Source organism: Carassius carassius, chromosome 9 (genome assembly GCF_963082965.1).
Source record: "Carassius carassius chromosome 9, fCarCar2.1, whole genome shotgun sequence".
Lineage (NCBI taxonomy): Eukaryota > Metazoa > Chordata > Actinopteri > Cypriniformes > Cyprinidae > Carassius > Carassius carassius.
In genome coordinates this window covers 19359103-19380996 of record NC_081763.1, presented here as the reverse complement: position 1 = coordinate 19380996, position 21894 = coordinate 19359103, and the positions used below count along the sequence as shown (strand labels likewise).

The window sequence follows — 21894 nt, the reverse complement described above, 5'->3', positions numbered from 1 at the left end:
CTTGACAGAAAATACTTTATATCAAGTAGGAGTTTAGTAAGTATGGTCCAGTCACCTGGTGAATGTATCACAATAATTAAAAATACTGAGGGGTCAGTGGATTACGTTGGAGTTTAATTCACCAGTGTTCACTTCACATCAACAGTAACACTGTTCGGGTGAAACTTTTGTTAAGGGTTGTATTTTACATGTTTAATTAACACAACAATGCCTAGAATACATTTTTTGATGCATTCCTTTTCTCTCCCAACTCTTTGGGATCACTTCCCCCTTCAATGGGGCATAATAATAATAATAAAAGATCAGAATGAAATAATAATCAGTATGAAGTCGCCATCTCCCATAACACAAATACTGCAGTAATATTAGGCAAGCTAGTGATTATAACATGTCTAAAATAAATAACTGCTTGTTTTTGTTGTCCAAGATGTTGGCAGAAAAATGTGCAAAAATAATTTTCAGCGCTTAACAATAAAATACAAATAAATCCTGTGATTAAATGCATCGCTCTCCTAAAACCAAGCTCACTGCCGTTCCAGTCTACCAGGCCTCTGCATACTTGCATAGAAAAATAAAAAATCTAATTCAAACCAAGACTAATAGAAGCTATAATATAGTATATGATTTCATTCAATTCAATTAATAGTTTAAACATCACAATATTACAGCCTGAAGCCAAGAGCTTCAAAGGTCAAAGGTTAATGCTACGGTGCTGCACCAAACCGTTCCCATCCAACAAGGCGCAGACTTCAAGAGTTGTGTGAGCTGGATTAGCGACTGCCCTACATTAATGAACCGATCAAGGTTGGTGGTGAAAATCAACAGGTCTCAGTGCATAAATTTATTAAAATCCTAGTCTAAACTCTACATCCATATCAACATCAAGATAATTAACATAAAAAAACACAGATATCTGGAGTGACTGACACGCTTTGCAGAATTTAACGTTTACTACAGTTTATGTGATGCAATTTATTTGAAAAAGAAGATAGAAAAACAACAAATAAGCTCGACGTCAAAAGGAATTTTTTGGGTGAGGCCGTGTCTTTGAGCGGAGATAGACAGGTTCACTAATCATGAACAGTTTGAATTTCTTTTTAATAATTATGTTAACTTAAATATTCAAATTTCTTTCTTTAAATGGAGAGTTAAAAGTGGCTCTTTTCACTGTTTTAAAGGAAAACGTACCTCCCCGTCAGTTCAACTTATCTCCTCCACTCCCCAATATTTATTAATTCCTCTTACAAGTGTGCGACTTTAAGGATGAGCTCCCTTGAGAGACTGAAAAGAGAAAAGAAAGACGAGACCTTCATTACACTGCCAAGGCACAGACATACAAGAACAAACAAACACACACTAACAATCAACAGTACAATGAATAAATAGGTCCTCCAGAACACTCAGAGATAAGTTATTACCAGTGACCGCCATGCTTTTCTCGCCAGAGAACAGTTTTATTCAGGTATTCTGGTTGAGAAAGCTCTCAGGTGATGTACAGAGGGGGATTGTGGGGCTGGACTGGCACAGATGGTGCTAGGGGTCTATGTACACCATGGCACACAGTACAACAGAATTGACTACTAATTATATAGCTGATCTAATCAATCAGATATCCACCTCCCAAAAAAAAAAAAAAAAAAAGGCTAAGTAATAAATGCTTCCTGTTTCATCATTGGGTGAAAGCACAGTGCAGACGAGATGATGAGAGACGTGGGGCAGATGCCGTGATCCGGTTATCCTTGTGAAATCAGTACTAGAGATGAAATGGACATTCCAGGCGATTCGCTCTCACTCTCTCACTCTCTGTACCAGTCTGCAGCCGTTTTGATTCCTTGTCCTCTTTTTTTTTTTTTCTCACTCTCATGCTTTTCCTCTTGCCGAGTGCCGAGGAATTAGGCCAAATCTTTTGCTGCTGCGGCTCCGTTCTTTTCCTCAGGCTCTGCTCCTCCCCCTTTGTCTTTTTTCTTACCCCCCTTCTCCTTCTTCTTCTCTTTCTCTGGTTTCTCCTTCTTCATCTTTTCTTTCTCTGTTTTCTCCTTCTCTTTCTTCTCCCGTAATTTTTGCCTCTCTTCCTCTTTCTCTCGCTTCTTGTCCTCCTTGGTTTTCTTTTTCTTTTTCCCATCTTCCTCCACTGCTGCTTTTGTGGTTTCTGGGCAAGGTGGTAATGGGGCGTTGTTTGCGGTGGGTGATGGGATTGTGGGCGTGATGTGTTCAGAGACCACTTTAGGTGACGGCTGGAGCATCTGCGTGCTGGACGCGTGTGCGGTTGGAGCCAGTGGCGTGGTAGTAGATGATGCTGTAGCTAGTGGACTGGGCCCATGTGGCACTGGTGGCCGCCCACTGGCTCCAGCGTTAGAGGCAGGTGGCACAGGAGGTTTTGAGGCCACTGCATTGGTGTCGTCCCCGAGAGGCTGCAGTGGGACGAAATCCTGGCCAAATCTGCCAGAAGTAGAGCCCTTTTTGTTTTGTGAGTGGAATGGCATCTTAGACTTTCTAAGACCAGCAAGCGACAGGAGGCTTGATGATGCACGTAAGGGTCCAGGGGGAGGGATGTGACTCGCCAGGAAGGACAGGCTGCCGCCAGAGCTGATCGCAGCAGCTCGCTGTTTCTGCTCGAAGATGGCCCGTGTTCCGTGCAAACGGCGGCCCGGTTGGTGAGTCAACTCTCCACGAGATACCCGCCACTTGCGCACCTGAACACGGCACTCACTCTCAATGAGGGCCTCCGTCACAGACAGAGAGATCACCTGAAAACAGAGTAGAGAGAGAGTATGAGGAAGGATTCGGCATGTTCTACTGCTACTTCTCTATAGCGTGTTCTCTCGTAAGAGCGCGCACCTCTTGCACCAGAACTTCCTCTCTGATAGATTCAGGAGGGATGTTCCTCAGTCGCTCCATGGTCTCGTACATGCCCTGCAGCTCACGGAGCTTATCCACAGACCCCAACATCTGCTTGAGTAGCACCAGACCCACCCTGAACACAATCTTCACTCCTGACAAACAACACACACACGTTTCTTTACATGCAAGTATGTATCAGAGTTTAAAAGTTCATTTATTATGTCACAGAAGATTTCTATCTCAAATAAATGCTGTTCTGAACTTGATTTCAATTTCTATTTCTTTTCATAGAATCCTGAAAGAAAAATGCATCACGGTTTGCATAAAAATATTTATAATAAGAAGTTTTTCTTAAGCATCAAATCAACATATTAGAGTGAATGAAAGATCATGGGACACCGAAGACAGGAGTAATTGCTGCCGAAAATTCAGCTGTCATCACAGGGATAAACAAGACAAAAATAAATGGTTGTTTTAAATTGTAATAATATTTCACAATATTTAAGCTCAAATAAATGCAGCCTTAGTAGGCATAAAAGATCTCTTTCAAAACCTTTAAAAAAAACATTACCATTATATTATATTATTTCAAATTTGAAATCATATTCAATATAAACATAGATAAGTAATTTGCACAAACATAACGATTTTTAACTCCATACTTATCGCAGATGCTTTAATCCTCTAATGTGTCTGACTGACCTTCACAGAAGAACATGTCCCAGACATGTAGGACACAAGACCAAGGCAGCGTTCGGGAGAAAATGCACATAAACCACTCTGTCATGTACAAGATGGGGTCGATCTTAAATTTCTTCAGATGCCGGTAAGCCATGGGACAAACTCTCCTCAAAAGAGAGAAAAAAATCTCTCCGTCCAGCTGAATAGCTTCCTGAGGGACAGGAGAAGAGAAGAAAGAGGAGTTAAAAAAAAATACACTCTTCTCTGATCCAGAAAAGAGTCGCTCTGAGTACTCACCAACCCAGCACTGTAGTAGCCAGGCAAGTATTTCTCACAGATTTGCACCAGACACCAGAAGGCTTGCTAGAAGAAAATGACAGTGAAGATGGTGACAGTTTTATATCCTGTGATATTCCAGTAAGTCATAATTTCTTTGCCTGCTGTTGTTTTTAAAGAAAAACAGCCTAGCAGAGCGAAATAGACAGCTTTGTTAAAGCCTGTCTTACCTCAGCAGGCATGTGCATGAGCAGCACGGCTGCCACTGGTGCCTGGGCCTGACAGTAACCCTCATCTGGTCGATAGACTGTGTAGGCCTTCAGTATACGGTACAGGTCCTGCTGCCTGAGAACACAGACACACACACACACACACACAGACAGACAGACAGACAGACACACACACACACACACACACACAGACAGACAGACAGACAGACAGACACACACACACACACACACAGACACACACACACACACACAGACAGACAGACAGACAGACAGACACACACACACACACAGAGACAGACAGACAGACAGACACACACACACACACACACACACACACACAGACACACAGACAGACAGACAGACACACACACACACACACACACACACACACACACACACACACACACAGACACACACACACACACACACACACACACACACACACACACACACAGACACAGACAGACACACACAGACACACACAGACAGACACACAGACACAGACAGACATACAGACAGACACACACAGACAGACACAGACACACACAGACAGACACACAGACAGACAGACAGACAGACACACACACAGACAGACAGACAGACAGACAGACAGACAGACACACAGACAGACACACAGACAGACACACAGACAGACACACAGACAGACACACAGACAGACACACAGACACAGACACAGACAGACACACACAGACATTAGGTAAAATGAACTGATTAATGGAAGTCTGGACAATAAAAACTGCCGATATTTATTTCTGTGGTATACATGTAAAAAAAATAATACTATTATTATTACTATTAATTAGTATACTGTTTGAATTGGGCAACACATAATTTGCTTAGATATTAGGCATAGATATATCCCCAAATATATGAAAGAAAAAATGAGAAGCAGAGGTGAAGTAAAAGTGTGGTGAAGTATGAAACAAAGGCTATCTGGTATCAATATGCACACTATGCAGTGAATGCAGACTAATAGACTAAAAAACAAAGAGGGAAAAAATCCCTTCCTTCAGTTTCAGATTGTGCAATGTTCTAAATAAAAGCCTTAGATCGCCCTTTCCCTTGATAAAACCCTCATCTGTATTTACCCATGTCCTCCCCGAGCAGCAAACATCTCGTGGAATGGGAACTGCCTATGCAAGTCCTTCTCTATGATGTCCAACCACTTCGGATCTCCCTGCTCTTGCTCCAACTCCTGAGAGACAAAAAAAGTGAAACAAATATAAGAAAGTGTATAAAAATAAAAAAAAAAGGAAAAGAAGAATGTGCTGAGCAGATAAACTGAGATTTACATGACATGCTAAGTACGTACAAGAAGATTTAAAAGGTGAGACAGAGTTCCAGATTTAGGGATGGGACGATAACCGGTTTTATTGATAACCGTGATAAAATGTGCTGAAGGTTAGTAATATCGTTTAAAAATGAATTATCATTAAAACCGTGTTTGATTATCGCGGTTTTAATAACTCACTATTAAATCATGTCCAGCCAGCAACAGTCTGACGCAAGCGCAGCGCACAATGTTTTTTTTCGAGAAGGAATGGCGAAAGTCAGTGACTTTTCTATGCTTTTCTATGCTTCTACACTTTTCATTGTAAGGAAGGAAATGCCACAGAATTTAATCTTTCTTTAAATTAAGTGCATAGAGTTGCTTGTTTTATTAGTTGTTTGTTGATTATTAAATATAAAACTTGCTGAAATGTTTTCAGTGTGAGCATCAACTATTTTTGAACACTTTCATCTCGTTTCAACAAAACCGTGATAATATTGATAATCGTGATAATTTTAGTCACTATAATCGTGATATTAAATTTTCATACCGTCCCATCCCTATCCAGATTGTTTGACTATTCTTCTTGACAGTGTAACAAAGTGCAGCAGCATATGAACTTGGGAGAAGTTGATTTAGCACCACGACTGTTTTCACAGAAGATGTATCAAACCTGAGCGTACATCAAACTTTCCAAGATTGGAATCGAGGAGCTCCTGGCTGTTGGAAAGCAGCTGCCAGGCTTTAGATCGGAGTGAAGAGGGGATTCCTTTCCTGCAGCGCATTTTCACCTGCAGCAGAAAGAAAACATAACTCAACATGTATAAACCTTCATAGGCACAGCATTTCCTATTCCTAGTCAGTAATGCCTTCCGTGACACTTTGAGTGAGAAACAGACCTTTTGAAAACGTCGTGATACCCATTTGTCCCAGTTTCTGAACATGTCCAACCATTTCATCTCTCTCTGCCTCGCCACGGCCACAGCGATCTCCGCCTCACTACAACACAGAGAGAGATTCACAAACACATACACATACTATTGAATCTAAGAGAACAGACAGCTGTAAAACTAATCAGAAACCCCTGAAATCGTCTGTTATTGGTGAATTAATAATGCCAAAGAGGTTTGTAGCTTTGTTGAGAATTTATGTCTTCCAAATTAATAAATATAACACTGCACCGTAGTAACACCAGAGATAGAAACTCCAATCTGAGGCTTGGATTTGAGTGCTACTCAAAGGCACTATAAATATAATATATATAGCAAATATGTAGCAAATGTGAGACTTTTAGTAAACAGTCTTTGAGATTTGTTTAGCTATGTCTGATTGATACAATGGCTTACAAAATAATACTAATAATAATATATAGCAGAAAACGAATTCTGATAAACAGTGCACAGACCAAATGAGAAAGTCTAATTTAAGGCTAACCCTCACCGACCAATTTTAAATAGCTGGAAAAACATGTGGTGGTTAATAAGTTAATGCTGAACAAGAATAAAAAAAGGAAATGTTCAAATGTAAACGACAGTGTTCATGCCCATTTTAGCAGAATTAGTCAGTACTAGAGATAAAGCGGAGACTGTCAGGGGAAGAGGGAGACAAAAAGTGAGACAGTCAGTGCACTCTGACTCAGATGAGCCCTCTTAGCACGATCTGAGTCACTCACAACAAACACATGAAGGACACGGAGAGCGAGCAAGAGAGGAGGGTACAGGAAGAATGCACCAAATGCTCATCCTGCTCTCGGTTGTAGACATTAATTATTAATATCCCAGCAGCATTCACATCAGGTGCTGCCAATTACCCTCTCATTCACATCTATTATACATGCTTACTCTGATTCATCAAACCAAGTAATGAACTAGAGCCATGCACAAGAATGTGAATAATGAAAATTACAAAATATGTCACTTTCAATTTTATGCACACATATAAATGACAGTATAAAATAAATATCAAAATTTACCTACTTTATTTTACTAATGCATTAAATCAATAATATTTTTAACATCTTAAAAAAAACTGGAAACTAGATTTCTTGGAATACTTGCAGTGATGATGAAAAGAGTCATAGTTTTAATTTGATTCTTTGCAACATCTAAAAATGAGTCAAATTTACAAACACTTAAGGCCAGTTCAAAAACAAGGAAGAACTGTAACTATAATGTTAAATAATCTAATAATAGCTTAATTTCATGAGAAGGGAAGTCAACCTCACCAACTCAATGATAACGGCACACTGGTTAGAGCACTTTCAGAACTACATTTTCCAGCTGATGAGCAATAAAAAAAACATTGACCAATCAGATTCAAGCTGATGTTAAAGAGCATGGGCATTTATAATGGCAGAGAACATAACCGCAGCATACACTTATAATAAACATAAAGTTGTTGTGCATTATTGCGGATGCTAATATAGTTATTTTTATAGTTGTTACTAAAGTTACTGTTCTTGGTGCAAACAGGCGTTAAAACTATTCTTGCTACTGAAGTTTAAACTAGAAATACAAGTTGTAAGACAGGGTTAGATCACAAAACTAGTCTGGTTTTTAGGAAGCTTAATGGTCAAATACAGTAAAACAGCATTGCTATAATCAGATGAGTATCCTGAATCACTTGAAAACACATCAGATTATGAAAGAAAAATGGTTTATGAAGTGTTTCATGTCAATTTGAGTGACATTAACTTTATTCATTTTAAATAACATTATTTATTATATAAAAAATATTATTATATTAATCTCAGAATTATTTAAGTTGACTATTCTGTATAGTCGAAACTCCAATGCTGAAAATATCGATATGTTTACAGGAAAGGTATACATTTTTACAGTGGAAAATACACAAATATTCACATGCTGAAACATGTAAAATGCTCTTATAAACTGAAGCGGTATCTCTTTGCTCGAAGTGCTAATAAGGAAACCATAAAAATAGCATGTGAGAATGTGGTTTTGAGTCATTCAGTTCACACACACACCCACCTGCTCTCACTATACTGTGTTCCTCCCAGGAAGCCATATTTATCAGTACGCTTCACTGGACCGTTGACCTCTGAGTCTGATCCAAAAGAGCTGCCATCATCGCCGAGCCCCGACAGAGACTCCAGCGTGCCGGACATTAGGCTGGCTGACTCCAGGTAGCTGAGCGTGTCCGGGGCTGGTCGCGAGTAAGAGGAGGGCAGAACCCAGGACCCACTAGACTCCTGCACCAGTACAGCTGGGGGCTCAGCCTTGGAGGGTGTGCAAGGGGGCTCAGGGGTCATCCTGGCAGTGCTGGGAGAGTTAGGTTCGGGGTTCTGGGCGGACTCGGGCTGGGGGACTGTTTGTGCTTCTGTTTGTCTGGAGTCTTGTGAAGAGGGGGCCGGATTGGAGATGGGAACAGGAGGTGTAAACTGTGGAGGAATGTCCACAGGGGGAACAGGACTGGAAGTCTGGCTGATTTGAACGTTGGGATAGAGATTAGGACTGGGATTAAGTTCAGGCGATGATGGCATCTGTTGCTCCTGTGCTTCACTGTGTCGCTCCGTTTGGTCGATTAAATCATTTTTCCCGTTTCTCTCTCCATCTGGAGCAGCTAGTACCTCTGCAGGAGGCCCAGCAGCACTCACTGATGCTGCTGAATCGAGAGCGCCACTGTTTTTGACTGGTGTGCTCTCCCTATAAGAAGAGATTTTTCCGCTTGCCTGTAATGTTGGGTTTCCCATCACGGCTCGGTCCCCATAGAGAGATGATTTTGGGATGGGAGTTTCAGAGGGAAGAGGCTGTGGGCTGGAGGGAGCAGGGACTGGAGGGTCACCCATACTGGGAGGAGAGGGAGTGAGGGCGGTGATTTCAGCCATAGCTGCTCCTCACCGATACAACTGATCAAAAGAGAAACAAGAATGATTTAGTCAGTAATTATTCCTTAGAAGAGAAGAATAAGAACAAACACTGTGATATCATTAAAAAGCATGAACCCATCTCGTAAATGGTTTGCAATGACGCAGGTGTTTAGATGTGACAGTTTGCAGGAAATTCCACTAATGTGCAATTTTTTCTAAAATAAATCCTCTGTGAAATTCCACAAGCATGTCTCACATCATAGCTCTCCAAAGAAACAATTTTCTCAATTGTTTTACGCCAAAATAATAACATAACACGCCTAAAAGGCATTCAACTAAAGAGGTGCTGCCTAAAACGATCTGTGAGCACTCTGATTCAGGGGCGTAGCCAGCAGACCGGCCTGACGGCATAGGCCCGCCCACTAAGATGAACAGGCTCATGATTAGAGATCAGAATGATATCATAGTATATTTGCATCTACTATGATTATGCAAATATAATATTTGTTAAATATTTGTTTAATCTATTTTAACACATTAAAATTATTATAACATCTTAAATATTAAAATAAATAAAATGTGGTTATGCATAATTCTTAATGAGTTCGATTGACAGCTGTGTTAGGCAATTTGGTGTTATCCAGGCTGTGTTAGGCATGTGAATTTGTGTGTTCACCCATACAGTTAGCCTATAATTTGCAGTTGTATGTATATATATATATATATATATATATAAGTAAAAAATTACTTTTAAATATCATAAGCCTGCAAGAAACTGTAAGTCTTTTCAGCTCAAAGCACTGACTCAGTTCACTCTGTAAAGCTGGGAACACACCCCTGTCAGGCCGATTATGAATTTAATTTGGTCTCAGTCTGTGTTTTCAGTCATTGTTTGAAGTCGTTCAGTGTGTGGTGTCTAAAGAATTTAAGACAAGCTGCTATCCTCACAAAGACTATTTTATCATATTTGCAACTGACACAGGTGACTATCTGCATGTTTTCAAATACATAGGCCTATTAATGTAAATAATGAATTAACAAATTAAAAAAATCTGAAACATGTAATTTCTGAATAAAATAATTTATACAGTTTTAATATATCTAATATTTCTGAGGAAATATGATGAGGAAATACAGTGCCTTGAATAAGCTATCTTTGTACATTTTCTGTAGACTGATGAAATAAAAATTTAAATATACAGATAACCGACTTCTGTTTTGGAATAAATAATTTTCGTTCTAACTGCTACTCAGGTTTTATGTGGACAGCTTGCAGCTACAGTTTGTCGATGTTCTGTGACTTAAAGGCCATCTTTCAATATAATTTTATAACTTAATTTATACAGAATATTGTATGAAAATGTAAATTTAAAAAGACGTACATAAGAATACATATGTTTTACAACACCCACGGGCAGAAATTAAGGGAAAAAAGTGCCTATTCTAAGCTACGCGCCAAAAAACCGGCTTTTCCCAGAGAACGCGTCATATGACGTAACGACAGGCAAACATAGGCGCTGCAGCCCTGGTTCTCAGTGTGGGTTTACGTAGTCTGAGAGGTGGAAACAGAAAATAGAGATTGTCGTTATCGTTATTATAGTTATAGTAGGTTTGAGTTGTCACAATGGTGAATTCTTGTGTTTGTTTTGGATGCAACAACTCCAACTTGTCTGGCCATCGGGTCCACCGATTTCCAAACAAGAAACACAAAGATTTCCGTGCTTGGATACGTTTCGTCCAGGCAAAGAGAAGCAATTTCGCTGCCTCCTCGTTGACTAGACACACGGTGGTATGTGAAAAACACTTCACACCGGACAGCTACAACCAAGGAGATCTTATGGAATTTCGCATGGGATTTCGACGAAAATAGTGGGTTAGGCTGGCAAATGGAGCTGTGCCATCGGTGCATGCAAGTCCACCTGCAAAATCTGGCGGGAGTGAAGAGTCTAACGTTAATGTTAGCACTAGCAGAGAATCTGCGCGTCGAAAACGGGAGCTTTGCACAGTAAGTCTTATAATACCATATACAAATTGTTGCATCGAAATGTAGCTCTGCATGTAATCTCTGCAAATTTATTTTTCTTGACGTTATAATGGATTAGTCTTGGCATGGCACGAAAGCCCGCCTAGCTGCCGTCAGCTTGCTCTTGTTACACCCCGTGAGGCTGCACATGAGCCTCCTGCCACTTATTTTATTGAGCTATTAAGACAGGGTTCCAGAAAATTTAATTTTTTTTAATTACAATTTTATGTGGTCGCATTCGCATATTACTACTCGGTTAAATTCACGCATGAATTTTCCTGCATTTAACTTGTTTTAGCGCCCGCCAAATTGATTTTTTTGTCCCGCCAAAGTCTTATTTGATCGGTAAGTAATGTAGATGAAACGCTGCCCTTGTGACAGGGCGCATGTTTGACTGAAAGAAAGAGCGCGCACTTTTCACCGTCTCCAAAACGCATCCAAGTAATTCTTTACAATATTAGTTTTCTTAGTTAAATCGGATTTGCCTTGGTTTTCTTTGACTAATCGAAGCTGGTATCAGCAAGGCACATGCAAGGGAATGCAGCTCGGGACTAACGTACTTTAAAAAGATTTTGAAAAGATTAACAGTCTTTTAAATAATGCATGAATGGGGGATTTTCATGAAAGGACTACATTTTTTAGAGTTCAAAGTTGTGATCTCGGTCTGTTTTCAGATTATGGGAGAGAGTGCTGCCAGCAAAGACGGGGCGGGTGCAACTGCCACTTCAGATCCTGATGGAGATGGAGACATCTCTACAATGGACCCTGAGCCAGAACTGGTCCATCGTGGATCACAGTGCAACATAAGATGTTTACATCGTTCATTAGGTAGTTAGCTTATATATCTAGCATTCAACATACATGCCATAAACAATCACAAATAAGGATTACGTCAAAAAATTTCATGATCTCCATGGTTACTATTTTGTCATTTCCACTTTTCAGACAGTAAACATTAAAAATTAAGAACTTCATAATGTTAGAAAAATACATTTTTACTGGGTTGCATTAGATAGTGCATGTGTTGTTACCAATGAATGTACAATTGGTGAACAATTATTAAGATGAATTTCTTTCATCTAAGGTGTTCAGGTAAAGCCTCAGATGGTGGATGTGGGGACTCAAACCGAAAGGTTTGAGCATCGCAGATCAACTCCACTGGCCAGTCCTGAACAAAGTGATGATGAATGGTCATTTTCTGATATTGTCAACCATTCTGGTGATATGTCATGGAGTCCAGGGGAGGAGATGTTGAGAGAGTCCTCTGAGGAGGAACCAGAAGAGCTGGAATCTCTCAGTGACCCAAAGTAAAAACCTTTTTATTAATGGAAACTGTTTCTGATGTCATAGTCAGAATTAATGAGTGTTTTCCTTTTCTTGTTTTCAGTGCTGTTGACAAGTTCATTGTTTGCCAGAGGCAGTTGCTGTCCTTGTTCACAGTTTGCCCTGCATGCTGTGGGGAAACCCAGGGATGCATAATGCACCCGGAAGGAACTTTCATAAAAGTCAAGCAGGTAATGTCTTAATTGTCAACTGTCTATGAGGAGCTGAATTATAGTCTGTGAATGTACAGTATGTATATTCATTATTTGTGTCTTAACTATACAGGTTTTTTACTGGCTCATCTTAAAGCTGCTTGAGTATTGAATCTTCTATCATCTTTCAGGCCTGCGGAACTTGTGGCTATGAGCGTTACTGGCAAAACCAAGAGAAGGTGCATCGAAACATGCCTGCCTGCAACCTTTTACTCAGCGGTGCCATCCACTTCTCAGGTTGCATGGCTACTCAGACAATCAGGATGCTGAAGCTGTTTGGACTGCAGTGCATAAGTCCCGGCACTTTTTTCCGCCATCAGCGCTATTACACTATCCCTACCATCGTGCAGGCCTGGAGGAATGAGCAGAGTGGGATCATCAGGGAGTTGAAGGAGACTGGGGGTGGATTGATCCTGTCTGGTGACTGCAGGTAGAATGGTCCAGCTCACGTCACTGATGTAGAACAGGTCAATGTGTTTTTGCATTAACCTATAAATGTAACTGTTTTTGACGTTCTTAGATCAGATTCTCCTGGACACTGTGCCAAGTATGGTAGCTACTCCTTGATTGAGGATCGAATTAACAAAGTTTTGGATGTTCAGCTTGTCCAAGTAAGTTGATGTCACACAGAAATCTTGTGTCTGATTTAGTTACTGATATTACAGTTACTGTTCAGTAATAATCAGTTGGTTTTACAGAGCTCAGAAGTCCCAAGCAGCTCTTGGTGTGAGCTAGAGGGTCTAAAGCGGAGTATGCAGTTCCTGATGGACCAAGACATGCAAGTGTCTGCTCTGATAACAGACAGAAATCGGCAGGTAATGATGCTAGGAGAGATCTAAAGCTGAACAGCATTGACAGGCACAGTATCACTCAAAATAAATTCTATAAAATCAATTTGTGTTTTAGGTGGCCAAGTGGGTACGTGAGAAAATGTTATCAGAAGGAACAAAGCATTTCTTTGACGTCTGGCATATTGGGAAAAGTATGTATTGTGATGCTGGTAGTTCTATATAACAGACTTGTTTTTGTAGTTAAATTCACTTTCCTAATAATTAATTTGCTCTGCTCTGTTTGTCTGCTCTGGAACAGGTGTACAGAAAGCACTGGATGCTGCTGCAAAAGAGAGGGACTGTGAGGATCTGAAGCTGTGGAGGCCTGCCATTATCAACCATCTCTATTGGACCGCAGCTTCCACCCCTACAGGAGATCCAGATGAGATGCAGGCAAAATGGCAGAGTATGATAAATCATGTACAGGACATACATGAACACAGCTCTCCAGCATTTACCAGCTGTGCACATCCACCGTTGGAAGGAGAGGCAAGAAACAAGGAGTGGCTGGAACCAGGTACAACATAATAGCCTATGTTAAAAGATGTCAAATGTTTTGAGGCTAAACTTTTTTCAGTGCTTGTAAATTTTAGTTTGGTTTTATCAATACGTAACCCCATGTGTACTAATAATTACTTGTGTTATGAAATGCGAGAGATTATATGACAGAATACGTTTTATTCAGGATCACCAGCAGCCACTAAACTGGAGAGTGTAGCTGCCAGGAAAGCACTGGTAAAGGATATTCGACAATTGTCACCTCAGCATCAGACATTCTCCCTGGAGGCCTACCATTCCCTTATTCTGCACTTTGCTCCCAAACACACTGGCTTTTCTTTTCTTGGGATGTACAGCAGGTAGTGTTATCACTTAAAAGTATCGATACTAATAAAATTAGTTTTTTTTTTTTTTTTTCAATTTCAGGAAATTATGACAGAATGAATATGGCTAAAAACTAATGCAGTCTTGTATAGCAGACCAAAATGTTATAGATTGATAACAGCATTACATATTGTTTGCAAAAAAATAATTGCAAAGATGAGTCATTGTCTTATACCCATTTGAACTGAAAACATTAATGTCATATTTCTGTTGCATTTCACTGCATTGGGTTAGCTTTGGAGACCTAATGTTTTATCTACTTATCTCGTACAGACTTCTCTTGGCAGCCCTACATTTCAATAGTAATGGCAACAGAGATGTAGCGCGTACTAGTGAGGGTGAGGTACGCTACGCTGTTCGCTACCCGCGGTTTCGGAAAGGTGGCTGGGTAGTCCACCCCATCAAGGAGAAACCATCTTACGGTTAGTAGTTTCACTTAGTTTATCAATATCTTTTTTGTGTGAATCTATCTTTATGCAAGTCATCCATGTTACTAAATGTTTTCTAAACATTTCTCTCCTCAAGGATACGCAACAAATCTTATGGTCTCTCTGGTAGAGGAATACTGCAAGTCACCACAGGCCCTACAAGAAAGCAGTGCCGTCTTGTCCTCTGCTGCACCGCCCCCCCCTCACCTCTTCCGTCCAGAAGGTTGCCAAAGATGAGGCAGTCAGCCTCCATCTCGCACGACACTCACGTTTTAACATGTAATAAAAGATCAATTGTACCAGTACAGTTTGTTTCACTATGTATTTATTAATCGTCTTCCAAGCGGGGCCACTGGAAAGCTTTGTATGTTTGTCCCTCCTCTGCAAACTGCCTCCTTATTGCTGACACAACACATGAAGGTATGGCTTTCCTAATGTTCCTGCCTATTATTCCGTACGCCCAGCGGACAACCTGCCTGTATGCTGTGTAACGGAACTGCCTGTGGTGTAGATTGGGACATAATTACATTTTGATCATACCATGTTTTCATAGTAAACCATTCCAATGGTAAATATTGCATGTCCTGTTGGCTGATATTCTACTGTACTACACAACACCAAAGTTGTTTTTATAGGAAGTATATGGAAACCACTGAGTTTAAAAACCTGCTTAACAGGATTTACTATTTTGGTGTAGAAAAGCTGTTTCTTTGAATTGCAGTGTGAAATAATTTTTGCTCAAAACCTACTCTGGTCTGCTGGCTTGAAGAGGGCCATGCTCCTGTCTGAAGTTCATGTATGCTATCTGCAGCACAAAAGGATTCAGACAGGATGCTTCAAACCCTGGATGGAGTGTGAGGCAGGTAATGTCTTCTGGGGGATCTAGGTTTTGGACAAGGGACCAATAGGCGTCGACCTCCCTACAGCACACACTCTCCACTGCTGATGGCATAGCCTCACATCTACCACACAAGCACCTGTTAAACAAATGTGCTAAGATAAACTCACTCTCCTTCCCTCCTTGTAGCTCTAATGGTTGGTGTAAGACCTTGTAAGAAACGACATGTAGACTACTTACTTCCTAAAACTTGGGTAAATATGCACTGTAAAAAGACACACCCCCTGTACAGTATAGGCTGTCAATTAGATGCATTTATCTGCATGCCTTACAACCAGTATCCCTTCACATGACAATAAAAGATCCTTGTTACAATGACTGTATTTACATGAACAGCATATTCCCGTCCTAGCCGGAAGACTAACCGCTTTCATACACGTACTCCACAGTACATGTGAGCTCATTTACATAATGTCCGTCGGAAATACTAAGGTGAGTAGTATAACAGCCGACTAAGTTCGGAATTCCAGCTGTCCGGTTATGTTGTTTAGATATACGGCCCAAACGCCTGACATCTGCAGAAGCAGAACATGCGGACACCTAGGTCTAAAAGCAGTTACTGATTAAAAATCAGTTAGCAATTTCTACAAAATTTCACATTAAACTGTGTTGAATAGAAATGCACAGAATTTCTATCCCTATCCAGACTAGCTGACCGTCACATATGTAAGCTATAGCCTACATCCTACAACATTCATTTAAAATCTGGGATCTAAATTAATTATTTTAAGACACATGTTGCTGGCATAAATGGTGACAATCTACATGGATGCTTGAAAAACAACAAAGTCGACAGCAATATTGCTAAATATGATTTATTAAAAATACTGCAATGTGTTAAACATGGAGACGTTAGCCACAATTGGCTTTAGCCTGTGGTCACTCACCAAGACACCTGCCCAATTCTCAACCGATTCTCCTCACACCACAACTCTATCTCTCTCCTCTGTCCATTTACCCTTCCCCTTAACTCTGCCTGACCCCTCTCTCGCCTAGGCGGCTCGTAATTATACGGCAATGGCCCATCGTAAGAGTTGACATTTATCCCTACTGCAACCTCTTCACTGTCTGACTCCATTACGAAGAGACGATGTTTACCGGCCGTTGCGTCACTTCCGATCAGAGCGTTTTCACAACGGAAGTAATTTTACTCACAATTTCTTTTAAAAAACTGTTTTAATGCACATTTATGATTAATTTCTTCACGCAAGTCGAATTCCTACACTATTTATCTACACGTTCATTCACAGGGATCTTCAACTTGAAAGATAGGCTTTAAGCGACAGCTGATACAAGTTCACGTCTGTGTTTTATATTCGTATTAGTTGAGCAGACGTGCATTAGCGATTCTTTCTACATAGCTTCTAACTTTATAGTTCGAGCAGCGGGTTGTAATCTGCAACAGTATTTCGGGTCTGGGGCTATTGTGAATGACATTCGTGACGGTGATGGAGACCTGGTAGTTTCACTATGCATGTCTTCTACTGTGTTCTACAGTTTATTTTTCAATAGGATGAAAAAAAGAAGATTGAGATGGCCTGGATATTAAGACAGACTCCTAGGGATGGGTACCAAACCCGGCATTAAACTGGCCTCGGGGCTAAATTATGAAAGACCGTAGTGTCAGTAAGGTCTGACGCTATCGGTTCTGCTTTCGGTAGCTACTGGAGGGAAAAAAATATGTACTATGTATTTTTGTTTAATAATGTTATCGTGCACATTTTATCTTACCAAACATTTCGAATTTGCGATATTATTAAGACGTTTGTCTGTGAGATCTCTCACGCGCACCGCGGAGGCTGTCTGTCAGTCACACACACACAACACGAACGAGCGCGGCGCACGCACACGCATAACAGTACGAAAACTCCCGCTTAATTCAAAGAGTGACGATGGCGGAGAGAGCAAAACGTGAGCAAAACGTTCCAAATTGTGGTTATACTTAACTAGAGTTGATGCAGACAACGCTCGTTGTCATAAGTGCAACAAAATTTTTGCATGTAAGGGCGGAAACACAAGCAATCTGTCAAAGCATCTTTTAAAAGTGCATTATGTGCAGACAAATGCAATGTTTTCGACTGCCTAGCTAGCTCGTCTCTGGTTGTCGCCCCATCTACGTCAGGTATGTATGCTGAAATCATGTTGAATCAACGTTGTTCACGTCATTTAAAATAAATGTAAAATCTCCCTGGTTTGCTAACCTTACGTAGAAATTCTGTTGATTTCTTTTGGGAGAAATGAGAGAATGAAATCAACATATTTTCTACTTGTTTTTAGAATTCCAAATAAAGAAAAATCAGTATGTATCTTTCATCAAAAGAATGGCTAGAGTCCTTTTGCAGCCTACCTACATGCCCCACCCGTGTTGCTTTGTACCACTGTATGTTCTTTAGCAGAAAAATATAGTTTATTTCATTTGTTTTACATTCATTAGTTTTTTGTATAATAGCTATTTGTTCAAACATGGCTGTTTCTTGCACTACAAATAATAGTTTTATTAATTTTACATTAAAAAATAAATGTTAATTCTGTTCTCAACTTGTTCTTTAAAAAAAAACACATACACAACACAAAATACCGACAAGAATACCGTTAAAGTACCGGACCGTTAAGCAGTATCTGTAAGAGTAGTAATACCGTTAAAACCTAAACGATACCCATCCCTACTGAGACTCCATCCATTAGTGCCTGCTCACTTTTGCCCAGGCCTGACCAAAACTTCTGCCTCCGCCACATCTCTTTTTCACAATAACCATAAGTCCGCCTTTATACTCTCCAGAAGTATGGCAATCCTGTGTGAGAAGAGCTGCATGTGGTGGGAGACTGTACATTTATCTAATCTCAAGTAAAACCACAAAAGAAATGCAGTTTGGAGAGCAGCTCTCATCCAAATCAAAGACTAAATTCATTTGTGATTTGCAAGGTACAGTGAAGATTGCGTGGAACACAGTAGATTCTATATTTGTTTTACCATTTATTATGTATATTAAAGGTAAGATGAAAAAAAAATTTTTTAGAAATATATTTCAAATTGTAAAGAAATGCACTTACAGTGGACTTTTGTAACATTATTATTATTAAGCAACTTTTTCATTTCCAATGCTCCTTGCTGAGTAAGTATTAAATTAGTCTTAACCAGTTTAACTGAATTAATAAATATAAAATAAATATTACATTAAAATAAAAATCTGACTGACCCCAAACTAATGATTAGTAGTCTACCTTTAAACAGTCACTTTGACAACCACATTAAAAGTTATGTTTTTATAGATTCTCCGTTCAATTAAATAAAATGTTCAATATGTAATAAAAATTACAATACAGCAGATGATGAATAGGAAACAACCTGCCATTTATGCAAAAGTTATACCACATAAACAATCTGTCTATACTTAAATTAAGAATTCAAATAAATGAAAGGTAACAACATGTGACATGACGCATTGTATTTAACCATATCCTCAAGAGTAAGAAACATTCAGAGGACCTTTGTATTGTTCAGTAAAGACAATGGTGAACTGTTTCACAAAGAGTCTCATTTACAGTTTCAAGGTTACTTTATTTGTATAGAACATCTAAAACAACCACAAGACTGACCGAAGTGCTTCACAAAAGAAGCAGCATCATAAAATTATTAAGAACACACAAAACAGACTAAAGCAAAGAAACAGAACCAAATAAAACACAAATAGAAAATATAAGAGGCAGGAATATAAAACCTAATAGGCCAATGAAAACAGACGGGTAATTAAAAGAAAGTTCTGGTCACCAGATCTTAGGCTTCTCGAGGGGATGTACTGATGCAGCCATTCAGATAGTTTTAGTGAATTATGAAGACGCAGACAAACTACAGTGATTTGATTACAGTGTAAGGCTGCACTAGTAAAACAGGTCCAGTTCAGATGTATAGGAACAGGGTACCACTATTTCCTCTTACACTAAGATCTGCCTCTTAGACTTCCGCATGATCTATATATAAATGTGTCTGAGTACAGCTGCTGACAGGAGATGAAAAGGAAGTGGTTCCTTGACAGAAACACAGTGGCTGAACATTCAAACACGCCTGTGAAGCCCAAACGCCTTCTAGGCAGACAGCTCAGTTGGTCTGGATTCACAGCCCATGTGTGAAGGTAAAAAAAAAAAAGCTGATAGAAAATTCACATTCACAGAAAGTAGTGTGTTATAAAGCATTATCTCATAACCAGCTATTAATAAACCTCAATGCAAAACTCATCAGGAGTTGTTGTTTTTTCTTTATTTTTGTGGTAGAGATATAAAACCTTACTAATTCTCACAAATATTTATTTATTTTATTTAATTTTTAAACGGGTGCAAAAACATATCATTTGACACAGTGTAATGAATCATGCTCCTATAGAGTCAGCTCAAAAAGACCAAGTTAATTTGGTAACTAAATATAAATTATAATTTTCCTGGGCCAATACTTATTTACATTCTGGCTGAAAAACGTTTTGTTTGTAATGTGATGATAAACCTGTCATACATTTGTAACACTTAAGCTGCTGTTTGATTCTTAATGTATTTTTTTCTTCCCTTAACAGTCAAATCCTCCAAACACTCTTGAAGTCAGTCTGTCCAGTCAGTAAGCTGTTGACTCGCGAACAGCTCGGACCGATTAAAAAGCCCAAATCGAGAATGACTCATTCGTATCGGTTCAATCGATTCACTAAAAAGATTATATTCAAAAGAAGGAATCGTTCATGAATTGGACAATGCTTACTTTGTGGGACTCCACCCATACACGGCAACTGTGTTCGTTCCGGGTCTCCAAGCCTAATAATATCTAAAGTGTGAGGACGAATGAGTTGTAAACAAACCACACGTGTGCTTTCAGTGCCAGGTTTTAAAAAGGCAATGATGTAAAAGTATGAACTGACCGCTGTGATGTATTTAACCACATGTGAGGTGAATGGACAATAATTCGCTACCGGACACCGTGAAACCTCCATTTAAAAAGGCCAACATATACACAAAATGCATAATGAGTTTAAACGCAAGACCACAGTCATAAAACACACAAGGTCATGAAGTGAGCATATAGCACCTGACACTGGATATGTGACTGCCAAGTTTATCCTAAAGCTGCTGTCCGATCTGTCACGCAACATCCTCTCAACGCAACATCCTCTCAACACACGTGCCCTTATTGTGCTGAGAATCTCGATTCACTCTATGGCCCATAACATGTTTATACAATTTAAAAGTTGTATTATTTATTGTAACTTAATGTAATATATTTAGCTGTTGAATGTGGCCTGCTAACTTGCTAGCTCGAGTCTACAGTAGCCTATCAGCTCAACTTCCCGGTTTACGGCGGAGGGAAACAGTGCTGGCTATTAACGGTGTTTATCTGTTTTGTCACATCTGTTCCCTATGAGAAGAGATAAAAGAGACAAGTGTGCTCATTATCATCCTCATCCTCATTATTAAGACTCACCCGCTGCTGTGGGATCTGTCCGTCCGTCCCGGGGGGGCTCCTGTCTGCTCCGGTTACCGTGACCGCCCCCCCCACCCCGCCGCTGAACGGATGTAAGGGCGCGAGCGAGGTAAGCCGCTGGGCCGGCAGAAAAGTTCTAATGATAAAGCCTAAAGTACGGTTGGGGGTCTGAGTTTGGAGGGCGGTGTGCTGCTGGGCTAACGGTGCTAGCTAAACACTGCCGCTCCGTTCGTGCTTCCCACTCATCCGCGCGCAAACAAATCCGTATTACTGTTGGCATTGAGTTCACTTGTGCGTTGCGTTTTTTTAAAAAAAGTCAGGAAACCATCTGAAATGTCAAACGGGTATCATCCTTGGCTGGAAGAGATAAACACGGCCCTGCTGACATCTCGCCGTGTCCGCATTTCCTACAACCAACCAACTCTGAGTGACAGCGACGTGCGCGCACCCGGGACGCAAGGCGTGAACGCGGTGTTATGGAATGACGCAACGACGCCCAGCCAGGTCAATACAAAGCACTCGCGTTGAAATTGAATGAAATGCTTTAACAAGTTAAATTATTTATTTATTTTTTATTCTTATTTTTTATTTTACGACTTGTAATTCTCAAAACGCGTGAGTATTTTTAATTTACATCACTGTATTTAATTCCTATTGTGTCTATTCTCTCTGTTTTATTTTACTTCTCATTG

At 40.0% G+C, this 21894-nt stretch overlaps 3 protein-coding genes across 3 annotated transcripts; 2 read left to right on the top strand and 1 right to left on the bottom strand.

The window, feature by feature from the left end:
• Positions 1–1193: 1193 nt before the first annotated feature.
• Positions 1194–21682, bottom strand: LOC132149211 (TBC1 domain family member 10A-like). Its single transcript, XM_059558231.1, has 10 exons — positions 21203–21682; positions 8310–9187; positions 6219–6318; positions 6003–6110; positions 5138–5244; positions 4029–4143; positions 3820–3885; positions 3544–3733; positions 2839–2993; positions 1194–2747 (listed from the first exon to the last, which is right to left on the bottom strand). Exons 2-10 carry the CDS (start codon positions 9164–9166, stop codon positions 1893–1895), a joined length of 2553 nt encoding a protein of 850 aa, XP_059414214.1. The 5' UTR covers positions 9167–9187; positions 21203–21682; the 3' UTR covers positions 1194–1892.
• LOC132148599 (uncharacterized) lies at positions 10630–13564 on the top strand. Its single transcript, XM_059557301.1, has 7 exons — positions 10630–11153; positions 11846–11999; positions 12256–12478; positions 12559–12685; positions 12838–13136; positions 13227–13317; positions 13405–13564. Exons 2-7 carry the CDS (start codon positions 11849–11851, stop codon positions 13543–13545), a joined length of 1032 nt encoding a protein of 343 aa, XP_059413284.1. The 5' UTR covers positions 10630–11153; positions 11846–11848; the 3' UTR covers positions 13546–13564.
• LOC132148749 (uncharacterized) lies at positions 13637–15136 on the top strand. Its single transcript, XM_059557442.1, has 5 exons — positions 13637–13688; positions 13796–14053; positions 14222–14393; positions 14692–14840; positions 14944–15136. Exons 1-5 carry the CDS (start codon positions 13637–13639, stop codon positions 15081–15083), a joined length of 771 nt encoding a protein of 256 aa, XP_059413425.1. The 3' UTR covers positions 15084–15136.
• Positions 21683–21894: the final 212 nt, after the last annotated feature.

Coding starts and splice junctions, on each gene's coding strand:
- LOC132149211 (XM_059558231.1), bottom strand. CDS start 9,166: ATGGCTGAAATCACCGCCCTCACTCCCTCTCCTCCCAGTATGGGTGAC. Junction 6,111..6,218: donor TATCACGACGTTTTCAAAAG/GTCTGTTTCTCA, acceptor TTTCTGCTGCAG/GTGAAAATGCGCTGCAGGAA. Junction 2,994..3,543: donor GGACATGTTCTTCTGTGAAG/GTCAGTCAGACA, acceptor GTTGTTTGTCAG/GAGTGAAGATTGTGTTCAGG.
- LOC132148749 (XM_059557442.1), top strand. CDS start 13,637: ATGTTATCAGAAGGAACAAAGCATTTCTTTGACGTCTGGCATATTGGG. Junction 14,054..14,221: donor CAAGGAGTGGCTGGAACCAG/GTACAACATAAT, acceptor CGTTTTATTCAG/GATCACCAGCAGCCACTAAA. Junction 14,394..14,691: donor TTTCTTGGGATGTACAGCAG/GTAGTGTTATCA, acceptor TATCTCGTACAG/ACTTCTCTTGGCAGCCCTAC.
- LOC132148599 (XM_059557301.1), top strand. CDS start 11,849: ATGGGAGAGAGTGCTGCCAGCAAAGACGGGGCGGGTGCAACTGCCACT. Junction 12,479..12,558: donor GAATCTCTCAGTGACCCAAA/GTAAAAACCTTT, acceptor TCTTGTTTTCAG/TGCTGTTGACAAGTTCATTG. Junction 13,137..13,226: donor ATCCTGTCTGGTGACTGCAG/GTAGAATGGTCC, acceptor TGACGTTCTTAG/ATCAGATTCTCCTGGACACT.